Genomic DNA, 11,704 nt, shown 5'->3' on the forward strand with positions numbered 1-11,704 from the left:
GCCCGCGGCCGCCCGCCGTATGCGCAACCCGGAAGAGAAACCACTGAGTCGGCAGCAGAAAAGAACGTCTTCTCTTCCCAGCTGGAGGCCGCCCTCTATGGTCAGGCGGCCAGGCCTCCCGTTGCCAAGGGAACATGGTCGGACATGGCGGGGGGGAAAACGGGCCTGCCCTGCAGCCAAACCCCGCCAGGGGGTCAGCCCTGTTAGATGAGCTCAGTTTGCCCCAGAATCACCCACCAATTTAGTTAATATTTGATGTTAATACCGTATAAAGACTAAAATATAAATAACATGGCTTGACATTTCCAGGCAAGCTTGTGTTAGACACACATGAAAGCTTAGCATGGCCTTCAAACACGCCTGCTTCGAGGAGACGGAAAGGAGGGCCTGGCACCAAGGAGCCCCATGCCAGACCTCTGTCTTGTTAGGTGACAGGAGGTGCAGGCAGCAGTTACCTCTGTGATGCTGCGTGGTTAGAGGTAGTCAGGGGCAGCCACAGTTTGGTCACATCTCAGGGACAAGGCAATTTGGGAAGGGGCTGAATGGTCCAAAGAAGCACCAGCAAGGTGATGAAAGCTCTGGAGAACCTGCCCTATGAGGAAAGATTAAAGGAGTTGGGTTTCTTCTGCCTGAGGGGATCTCAGCACAATGTTCCCTGTACTTAAAGAGTGTCCACAAAGAGGATGCTGTCTCTTCACAGGGAGCCGTGTGGAGAAGACAAGGGACAACGGATACAAATTGCACCAGGAGAGTTTTCCTCTCAGTATGATAATTTTCTTACAGTCAGAACCATCATTCACTGGAACAACCTCCCCAAGTATGTGGTAGAGTACACATCGCTGGGGGTTTTCAAGATGTGATGGGACAAGGTGCTCAGTAATCTCACCCAGGCTCCTTTCCCACCAGAGGCTGACCAGATGATCTTTCATTGACCCTTCCAGCCCGGGCTGTTCTGTACGACCATCCTTGACAAAACTGTTAGTCTTTCATGACAGCAGGCCTGTAATCTTAAGAGTTTGGTTGGTTTAAGGCTTTAACTACCCTGTAACAAGATTTTTTTTTCTAATATCTAATTTTCATAGAATCATAAGATTGTTATGGTTGGAAAATTATCATCATCATTGTGTCTTAAGCCATTTACCCCTTCTTCCACCTTTAGTACATACAAAGAGTAACAAATCTCCTTAAAGCAGCCTTTTGTCTATTTGAAGGCCTCTTCAGTCTCTCTTTTTCTAGACTAAGCATCACTGACCGCTTGGTTATGATCATAGACCCTATTTTCTAAACCTTTTTGCCTTCTCAGACACTGGTTGTATCCATTCTTACCAAGGTTTTAAACGTGAGAGGTCTCAAAGAGTCCGCTCACATCTACAGCAGAACTGTCCTGAGGTCAGTGGTGTGACTCCTGACTTTCACTGGGGGAAAATCTGTGCTAGGATGAACACATCTGAAACCAAGCTTAATTAGGAACGATTCAAATCCATTAGCATAAAGATAAAACTTCAGGTCTTTTGAATTAAGGTTTTGGGAAGGAAAGTGTCAGTAAATAAAACACTTTTTATCATTCAAAGGACTTTTAGAAGTTATTTATTTAGCATCCTAAAGATTATTGTCCTTAACTGGAAGAAATCCATGTTCTGAGAAATAAAGGAAACACGATAATAATCAAATTAGCTGTTATGATTTTCAGAGTGATTAAAACCAAGCTAACAGCAATGTCCAGTATAAAAATAAACTTTTAAATGCTAAGATTTTTAAAACAAAATGTAGGACCCAACTTATGTTCTATAAAGGAGAATTTGCACTGAGGTCCCAGACTGTCGCTTCAGTAGTGCCTCCTTCCTGTCCAATGATGGTGGATTTTCCTTATTCTTCCAGAAGCTTAGATATTTAGAAATAATATCGTAATAATAATGAATATCACCAAAAAAGTGGAAATAGTGTGGCATGAGAGAGAAGTGCACGTCCTTGGATTATAGACTCCTCAGATCAGCGACAGCATTTTTGCCTTCTGTTGATCCTGGACCATAGCTGAGGATCTCTATCTTTCCTTCTGAAGAAATAATAAATAACAACAATAAATATGTTGGCCAGAGGGTAGGCTGTCTACTGGAGGAACAAGAAGAGTGTATGGGACACTGAAATTCTTCTTTTCAACCTAGGTTCTGGTGTGGAAAAGCTTTCAGTGATTCCACTGCGAATTGCACGTATGTGACAGAATCACAGAATATTAGGAGTTGGAAGGGACCTCGAAAGATCATCCAGTCCAACCCCTGCCAGAGCAGGATCACCCAGACCAGGTCACACAGGAACGCGTCCAGGTGGGTTTTGAATGTCTGCAGAGAAGGAGACTCCACAGCCTCTCTGGGCAGCCTGGGCCTGGGCTCTGGTACCCTTACAGTAAAAAAGTTTTTCCTTATGTTCAGGTTGAACCTCCTATGCTCCAGCTTGCTCCCATTGCCCTTTCTCCTATCATTGGACATCAGAGAGAAGAGCCTGGCTCCTTCCTTCTGACACTCGCCCTTTACAGATTTATAAACATGAATGAGGTCAATGTGACCTGTTCCCACTTGCACTGAGAGACCAACTCCCCATGCCCACGAGACATATTTGGGATTATTCTTTTCTCTTGGGTAGAGTGAGGTTGTCTCAACCCTCAGATCTGGCTCTCTGAACTTATCTAATAGTCAGCAACACTGAAAGACTAGAATTCCTCCTTTTCCTGCTACCTCAAAAATTGTACGGTTATCCCCTAAAGCCCAAGGAAAACAGTGGCTTCTAAGTGCTCTTTAATTTGGCAAATGACCAAAGGAGATCCTTTTGCTGGGCCATGCATTTCTTCCTTCTTCCATGGTAGTCTATGTCTTAGTCTCTGTGGCCCAAGTTAATGTGTTTTCGTAATCAGTGGTGGCACTTTGCTACCACCAGGTGAACAGGAACTTGTAGAAGAAGTCGTGCGATTTGAAGCGAAAACCTTTTTCAGCAATGTGGGGCTGGAAGGATATTTTATACCCCTTGGCTTCAACATCCATTTGAATGCAGTCCAGCAGATCAGAAATACTTGGCGCTGCCTTCCAGGGGCCAAACTTCACCACGGATGTTTTATCCATGTCCAAGCTGTTCAAGGCATCCCGACATCTGGCTGCATCCTCCTCAGTTCTGACCACGCACACGATGACGCTGGACCGGCGGGATGCCACCGCTTCTGCCCTCGCGATGCGGATCATCAGTTCGATGTTCTCGCTGTAGCTGGGCACACGAGCCAGAAACTGCTTCCTCGCCATGAGCTCCCCGAAGATCTGCGGGGAGTCCTCTAGCTGCTTGATTAGGGGCTCAATGTTGTAGAACAATGCCTCCTTGTAGACATCCTGGATGCACTGGGTTGGCACTTGGTTACTGCGCAGGTACTCCAAGATGTATTTGAAATAGGTGCCTGGCCTGTCGATGAAGAACCTCCCTTCGGAGTCAGTCCTGAGTTTGGGCTGGCCAGTGAACATCTCTGCCAACTTGGAGCCAGGGTGTTTCTTTAAGGTGCTCAGCGTTGTCGTGTACAGCTCCCCACCGACATTTAACTCCACGATTGGTGACAACTGCAAGTATCACAAGGGGACAAAAAGCCACGTAAGTTACCTGTCTGAGGCTGTCAATGTGGACATGTCAAGGTGTTCTGGTTTTGCTGGGATAAAATCATAGAATCAGTTTTCTATTCAGGAAAGCCGCATTTCTGCAGAGACTACAGTGCTCAATTTAGTGGGAACAAAGTTGACAAGACACTGTGGTTTAGTTTTTAGCAAACACTAGTTTTTAGCAGTGATCAAGGTCTTTAGCAGTTTTGAGTTGGCCAGGCGCAGAAGCTGGGGGGAGCGAAAGCCAGGGCAGCTGACCCAAGCTGGCCAACAGGATTATTCCATACCACAAAAGACATGCTCACTATAAACTGAGGAGTTTGCTAGGGATGGTTCTCTTTCCTCGATGGTCATCGTCCTTGAAGGGTCTCACCCATCATTCTGCTCCTGAGGCCTACTCCCCTGCTCCTTGTGACCACTGCATTTTCACTGGAGCTGTTGTGCTCACAGTGTTTATTATCTTATCTGATATTCACTGCTGGGAGAACAGAGCCAGTGACTGCTGCGTGAGCTGAGTATAACTTTATGTGTTTTATTATTGTTGTTCCTATTATTATTATTACTACAATTTTAAAAATTAGTATTATTGTTATTATTTAGTTTAGTTTCTTTCAAGAATTAAACTGTTCCTATGTTACTGTTAAAACTAGAGCAGCAGAGACTTGGACATTTCTAAATGGCTGAATGCTCACCACATCTTTGGGATGTAGGAAAATGTTGTTTTGCCAATGAGAAAGAGGGACAAGAAGTGCCCTGCCCAGAGGGGCATGGACAGAGCTCAGAGCTCTGCAGCTCCATTCTCCTCACCCGAGCTGGTGTTTTCTCTTCAAAGGAGGAACTAAAACTCTTTGAAATTTTAGAAATGGGTGGAATTGGCTTCCGCTCATCTGGGGATTTAACTGTAAATACTGCACCAAGACACAAAAATAGAGCAGGCCAGAGGTGGAGGACAGAAGCTATTTATCAAATCACTTTAAAAATGTATGATAGCTTTAGCTAGGAAGTAAAGAAAATAATTCATGCATCTGACATGCATTTAAGAAAGAAGAATGTAGAGTTTCGATTTTTGTTTGGATTTATTTTATTTCAGCATTCTGCAACACCACTGCTCTCTGAAACACATTGGAGGAGGCCTGAATACCCAGACAGCTGGACCTGGTGTCCAGTCTGACCTTCCTGAGGATTCAGTGCTGAAGAGTTTTAACAGCCTCCCCTTGCACTCTGTCATTTTTTATCATACTCAGTAGAGGAAAAGGAGAGGGATGAAAACAGGCAGTTATTTTCCCTGCTGCCGTCACTGCTCTAGTGCAAGTGACATGTCTGGCCAGGACCACACCTGCCATTGGGGAGGCATAAGTCAATAAACAACCCTTTTTTTCCAGAAGCTCACCTGCTTGCTCTTGGATCTGATCACGCAAGGACCTGCTTCAGTGCTGCTCGTCACATGCCTCCAGTGAAGTGTGTACTTAAGTGCTTAGCTGGATCGCACACGTAGAAGCCCATGGGATGATGTGAGCTGATCTCACAGCTCACACCAAGAGAAAGGGGAGCTCCTGCTGCCCTCTCCCCTTTCCATTCTTTTGTCTACCTACGTGCTTCTGTTGCTCACCTCATGCAAGCTCTGCTTCTTCTTTAACTTATTGAGCTGAGTCTCACAGAGGATTTAACAAGCAAAAGGAAGGGACTAGAACAGACAACCAGGAGCAGCAGGAGACCTTCCCTTTAAACAGCAGCAAGCTATCAGATTTAGCAGAAATTTGCTTACAGCCTAGGAAGCTGGGGAAACGAGAAGATTCAGGCGGAAGACCCAGCTGGAGTATTGCTTTGCGCTAGTGTGGGTGGCTTAATCTTGAGGGCAACCATTTACAATAGGGTCAAGGAGACATTAAAAAAATCATTCTGTCTGAGACTGGTGATTTCCCCCCACTGAAGAGCATAGCCCAAAGCTGTTTCTGTAGTAAAGCCTCTCGATTAGGAAATTTAGTCCAAGTGGTAACAACAGCTTTCCCGGCAGGGATCATTTACTGGGAGGCTCTCATGCTTTTGAGCTTTTGCTCCTTTTTCAAGTGGCAGGTCAGATGTTTCACGCTGTTCGTTGCTAATACAAATGGGTAACATGTTCTTCATTAATCCAGCAGCCCAACCAACCTTATATTCTCAGATCTTGATTAATGGTCTTGGCCTGGGACTGAACTGGTTCCCAGAAGTCTGGGAGTACTGGCACCAGCTGATTCCCATCTCTGTAATTAGCCAGCGAGGTGACACTTAGGAAAGCTGTTCCACCTATTTGTGCCCCAGCTCAGTAATCTGTAAAACAGTTACCTCCCCAGGGAAACATTTTGCAGCCTACACCTGGGAAGCGCGAGACAAGAAAGCTGGATTTTTTAAAGACAGGTCTGGGGGGAGAGGCTGTACAGCTACAACAGAGAAGACAAACTGGTTAGCAAGAGACTGAGGGCAGAGGCGTGGAAAAGGAAAATATCAGCTGATCTCATCACTGATTTCTATCTAGTAATACGCTGCTTGTCTGAGATTGCCATTAATTTTCTTTAGAGCTAGAAAAACTACTGCTTCCAGTTGATTCTGCACATCTACAACACAGAGCAGCTTTTGCATTGTTAGAGACTGTAAGAACTGGTAAAACCTCCAAAACTCACAACAGGCTTTTACTTATGGGTCTGACAAATTAAACATCAAATTAATTCCACCTCTTGTTAAAGGAGAAAAAGAACCACTCTGGTTATTTGCTGTTGCCAGATCTTGTACACCTGTGAGGGACATTGTCCTTCTGCAAGCAAACTGGTGCAAGCAAGTCAGAGCCAGAGACAGCTTTTTACCTAGAGTCCTTTTGTTGGTCACATATCTGGTAAGCCCTGGTGTCTTCAGAATAACAGAGGAGTAAAAAAACCAGTCTAACATAGCCCAAAGGGGATGCTCTGATCCCAAAGGAGGGAACTGTGCCCTCAAGCCCGTACCTTACTCACCGTGTGCAGGCTACCGGTGACCTGCTTCCCAAGGGGCTTGTGCTCCGACGAAATGCTCATCTCCCCGGGATGTTATGGCTCAGTGGTGTAGGAAACCTGCTGCTCAGCGCTTGGGTCCTGCCCCACGCACAGGATGGCTCCTCGCCGTGCTCCACTCCTCTTTCACTCGGTTTTTCTTCGTTGTGTCTGAATTTTTCCAAGCTCCCAGCCCAGCCGCTGCCCCAGAGGCTCCAGTTTGCTCCTGGCACAACCCCAGTACAGGTTGCAGGTGTAAGGAGAGGGGAGGGACCAGCCTGAATGCGGAAGTATTTGCTCATTAGTTTTCTGGCGACCAGCAAGGTGCAGGGTGGACTGGGGCTGGCTGCCAGTGCACACCTGTAACACTACCTGTGCTGTGACTAAGAGCCAAATAATCCTTTCCAAAGGAGGCCCAGTGCTCAGAACACCTTCAAGGAGCCTCACACCGTGTGCCTGCATGACTGCCTCTGCCTCATAAACTGGGTGTATTGAAACCAGTAAACATTTTCACTGCCTTTTGGCCTCTGTACATTTCTCCTGAACCACCTCATTGATCCCATTGATCCCTGATCGATGCCAGGGTGTTTACAATCTGTCCAAGGTTGTGGCATTTTCTTCCTTGCCAATACAATCTCTGGGCAGGGAGTAATTCATGCAAGATAAATAAAACCAAACCAGAATCTCTGCTTGAGTCTGAACTATTCTTTTCAATTAGTCGTAAATATTTGATTAGTATCTTTGCATGACACTGTAGTCTAATATCCTGTATCCAGCAAATATCGAAAGTGGAGAGCACCATGGATTTAGTGGTTGTGGGACTGCTTCTCGCAGCATTGAAACACTCCCAAGGATGTCTGTGTCCATTTTTTAAATGCAGAGGACCAAATCAGAGTGAGCCTAAATAACTTCTCCAGATCCGGACCACAGGCCTGCAGAATCTCCTTGGTTTTATTCCAGGTGTTTCTGAATGCACTGTTGCTTTCAAATTTGTCTTCAGGCCACTCATCACTTCTGTGTCTTTGTTCCATTACAGTGGCAAAATTGACATGGTTGTCCAGAAGTGTAAGTCCATGTTTGTAATGAGAGACAATATATTTTATTAGATAGCTGATATAGCTGGATAAAAACATCCATGCTTTAGGGCAGACAAGGCTTTCTTAGATCTGTCAGCGTCTGTTTCAGCTTGTTTGGGTTTTTGGGGTTTTTTTTCCTCTATTTTTTCCCAGTTTTCAAGTTTCTGTTGGTGTAATAAAAGGTGTTACCTCCTCTACCAACCTTGCCTCACTCTTTCATTTCAAGCTGCTTCCTGCTACCAGCAATCAAAGGGAAAATGTCAGACAAATACAACGCTTCCTAAAAATCTTCCTGGGGGAGATTTTAATGATGAAAAATGTCAGCGTGGTATATAAGAAAATGACTTGCACAAAATCTGCATTGTACTTGTGGACTCCAGCTTTGCTGGTTTTGCATCCTCCAGGGATTTTGCTGGATCTGTATCTTCCGAGAGCACAGCATCGATCTGACCAGAAGCTTGAGGCACGAAGCAAAAAAGGTTACAAATTGTGCTGATTCACTCACCTTGAGAATAAAGCCAGTCCTCACCTAAGGCTCTGTTGAAACCCAGATTCTTTTGAATGCTTGCTGCATTTGAGTGAACCTCTCATCTAACCCAACTTACATTTTGCTTCTGCTGCACTAAAGCATCCTGAGAGATCCTCAGTAATAACCTGTGTCTGAGTTATCTCTGCTGCTTGGCTGTTCAGACTTGTTCTAATACACAGAATCACAGAATGGTTTGGGTTGGAAGTGACTTTAAAGCTCATCCAGTCCAACCCCTGCCATGGGCAGGGACACCTCCCACCAGCCCAGGCTGCTCAAAGCCCCATCCAACCTGGCCTTGAACACTGCCAGGGAGGGGGCATCCACAGCTTCCCTGGGTAACCTGTGCCAGTGCCTCACCACCCTCACAGTAAAGAATTTCTTCCTAATATCCAGTCTAAGTCTCTCCCTTCCAGTTTAAAGCCATTACACCTTGTCCTATCGCTACCTGCCCTTGTAAAAAGTTCCTCCCCAGCTTCCCTGTTGGACCCCTTCAGGAACTGGAAGGCTGCAATAAGGCCCCCCCAGAGCCTTCTCTTCTCCAGGCTGAACAACCCTAACTCTCTCAGCTGGTCCTCATAGAGGAGATGCTCCAGCCCTTTTGATCATATACTACATCTTTGGTGCTGGAGATGATAAACTTTCCTTCTGCAACTGCAGAACTGGACAGACAGGCAGACCATCACCTCTCTGCTCCCACAAGATTTTCACTAGGGAAGGGTGAAGAGCAGTAGAAGAGGTTACTTTGTTCAAAGGCTCATCTGAAAGATTTCTTCAAATCAGAATCAAGGGTGGCTGCTGAGGTTTGGGGCCAAACCTTTAGTGCCACAGTGCAGATCCTTACCACTTCAGCAAAAGGACAGCTGATATCCACCACCCTTTTCTGCTGCTAGGCCAAGCACAGCTGCTCCTTCAGTCTGATGAACATGCTGGTCTGGTTAGCCCACTCTTTTACTTCTTTTTTATATCTATTATTATTTATTTCTATTAATATTATTTTATTAAATCTCTTTCTATTTCAACCCATGAATCTCCTTTCTTTTTCCCAACCCCCCTCCCTGGGTGGGGAGGAGGCACTGGGTGATAGAGCAACTTTATAAACCATGACATGCACTGATGGTCTGTTGGGAATCCACCTGCTGGCTGTTGAGCAGAGAAAGAGAGCTCCGAGGATGTTTGCAGAAGAGATCAAGCAGGATCAGAAGGTCCTGTCCTTGAAGGGGAGGCTGCTGAGACCTACTGGAGAAGCCAGCTGCCCAAATGGGTCATGTAGCCATGAGGAGGACAAGGAAGAAGAACCAGTTAGATGTTCTTCATGCCTCTCCTGACTCCTTGAGCACAGCAATGCTTCAAGTCTCCTGCTTTTTCTGCTCAGCGTGGCCTCTGGCTCTGATATTCTTTTGTAGACACTTAAAAAGTAGATTTCCCTCTGCCCATGTCATTGTTTGTTGTCTTTTTTTTTTTTTAACAGGAGGGGGATATTTCCCAGACTCTGAGCTCTTTCAGGCAGGGACCATCCTTTCCTTTGCATAAAGAATTAGCCTGTGCCTGGACCTTGTACAAGCAACTGCAATATAAATCGTAAGAATAGTCACACTAATGCTGAGAACTTTGTATCTGCCAATGAATGAATAATTTGACAATGGCTTTTTGGGGAATAAATATGTGGGTTTTTTTGAAAATTGTACAAATACGTACATCACCATGAACTCAAACATCTCTATGCTGGTACATACATGAGTTTGGGAAATAGTATTATCCATAAAAGCATTTTTGACAGATTTCCTTAACACATTGAATTGGCAGCTTCTGATTAAGAGAATTTGATCAGCAACATTCAGATTTGGGTTTTATGCCCTAGTACAAGTAAATACACTATACTGAAAGAGGAAAAAAAAAGAATTGCATGCTTAAAACAGGAAAGGAAAGGAGAAGTTTGGATGCAGGGCAGCAGCTGGGAGCAGCTCCTGTTTGTCTTTCTCCTATTGTTCCCTCTTCTCCAGTATCTTAAGTTTCTCCAGGGAATAAAGTCCTTTAGCTCCTGACCATTTGCCTGGATCATGGAGGTGCCAATCCATAGCTGATCTCCACCCTTCATGCTGTACTACAGCCAGTTAGCGTTATCACTGCTGGGAGTGATGATAAATTGATGGAGACGGCACCTAAAGAAGCTGATTTCCAAGACCCATCTGCTCCAGGACATCTTAGTCGAGGAGATTCCTGTGGAAAACTAGGGAATGAGCCAGGTTATTTTAAATGTTGGTGGATGGGTTAGCAAAGAGAAGAGACAACAAACTTAGTGCAGCTCTTCTGAACTCTCGTGCAGGCAGTATGTACTCCAGCTGGGACTTGGCAGGGCATCCCAACCTCTGTCCTGGAGTTTGCTGGGGGATGCACCAAGATAACCCAGGTCTCTTGCAAAGGTCACAGGAAAAATAGATCTTTTTGTCTTTTGAAGCACGTTTGCTGACTCCCTCAAGTTGCCGGGTTGCTCTGGTGACCTGTGGCCAGCCTGCACGATTTGTGAACATTTTGCTGAAAAGCAAAACCATCAGCGCTTTTCTTTAGCTCTGCACAGGAATTGCACCAGTACAGCTGGGCTGGTGGCTCTGCAGTCCAGGAACCACTCCAAAACCAAACAGCCCTGTGCTGTGCAAACACCATCGGCATTTCTACCCACAGCCTTCCAGACGTTTATCAGCTCCACCCACCTTTGCAGCTCTGGGGAATGCCTGGTGGCTTTTATTGAGATCTGAGCTGGCTTTGGACACGTCCCAGGTGCCCCAGGACACCACCAAAAGCCAAGGGAGCAAAGTGCCTCCGGGCCAAGCAAGTGCAGGCACCACTCCCAGTGGATGAATGAGGGGAGGCATTCTTGGGATAAAGACTTAACTACTCATATTGCCATCGGTTAAAACAACCCAGCAGGCCCATCAGTGTCCACATTCCTGAGAAACCACATTATTCTCCTGATCCTCATGATCGCTGACTTCTTTCCCATGTTTATATCACGTTCAGGTTAGCTTGTAGGCTTTCCTGGAGCAATAAGCCAAACTAGATACAACACTATGATACAACTCTTCTTGCCTATCTTTCTCTCTGTTCTTTCCCTTTCCTGAGCTCCCCTCCAACTCTTGACATGCCACAGGGAGGGTGTGAGGCAGAGCTGAGTGTATGGGTGCCACTACTCCTAGGTCACTGTCACACAGCAGGCCTACTGAAGGTGTTGGTATGGGTCTATTCAGCTGGTCACTCCCTCTTGAGGGACGTTGGGTTGTCTGCAGTCCAAGTTCAGGCTGATGCGGTTTATCTAGGCAGAAAAAGGATGATCTACAGAAAAGAGGATCTTATCAATGTAATCTATGAAGGTTGACAGCCCAACCAGTGAGTTTATGCCTGGTCTTGCTACTGAAGCTATAACTCACTTCCCCTAAGCTGAGACTAAGACTTAGACACAGAGAAATGAGGAGGGAAAGA

The 11,704-nt window shown here is 45.7% G+C and overlaps 2 protein-coding genes across 2 annotated transcripts in view; both read right to left on the reverse strand.

Annotated features, from left to right (window-relative positions):
- Positions 1-136, reverse strand: part of INTS4 (integrator complex subunit 4) — a 48,217-nt gene extending 48,081 nt beyond the window's left edge. The window contains exon 1 of the mRNA XM_010186331.1: positions 29-136. Coding sequence (XP_010184633.1) covers positions 29-136 — 108 coding nt within the window. The remainder of the gene's footprint in view (positions 1-28) is intronic.
- Positions 137-2,918: 2,782 nt separating this feature from the next.
- On the reverse strand, positions 2,919-6,670 carry KCTD14 (potassium channel tetramerization domain containing 14). Its single transcript, XM_010186330.1, has 2 exons — positions 6,611-6,670; positions 2,919-3,590 (listed from the first exon to the last, which is right to left on the reverse strand). Exons 1-2 carry the CDS (start codon positions 6,668-6,670, stop codon positions 2,919-2,921), a joined length of 732 nt encoding a protein of 243 aa, XP_010184632.1.
- Positions 6,671-11,704: the final 5,034 nt, after the last annotated feature.

Source organism: Mesitornis unicolor, unplaced genomic scaffold (genome assembly GCF_000695765.1).
Source record: "Mesitornis unicolor isolate BGI_N332 unplaced genomic scaffold, ASM69576v1 scaffold7786, whole genome shotgun sequence".
NCBI classification, from domain to species: domain Eukaryota; kingdom Metazoa; phylum Chordata; class Aves; order Mesitornithiformes; family Mesitornithidae; genus Mesitornis; species Mesitornis unicolor.

Coding starts and splice junctions, on each gene's coding strand:
- KCTD14 (XM_010186330.1), bottom strand. CDS start 6,670: ATGAGCATTTCGTCGGAGCACAAGCCCCTTGGGAAGCAGGTCACCGGT. Junction 3,591..6,610: donor TCACCGGTAGCCTGCACACG/GTGAGTAAGGTA, acceptor TGATACTTGCAG/TTGTCACCAATCGTGGAGTT.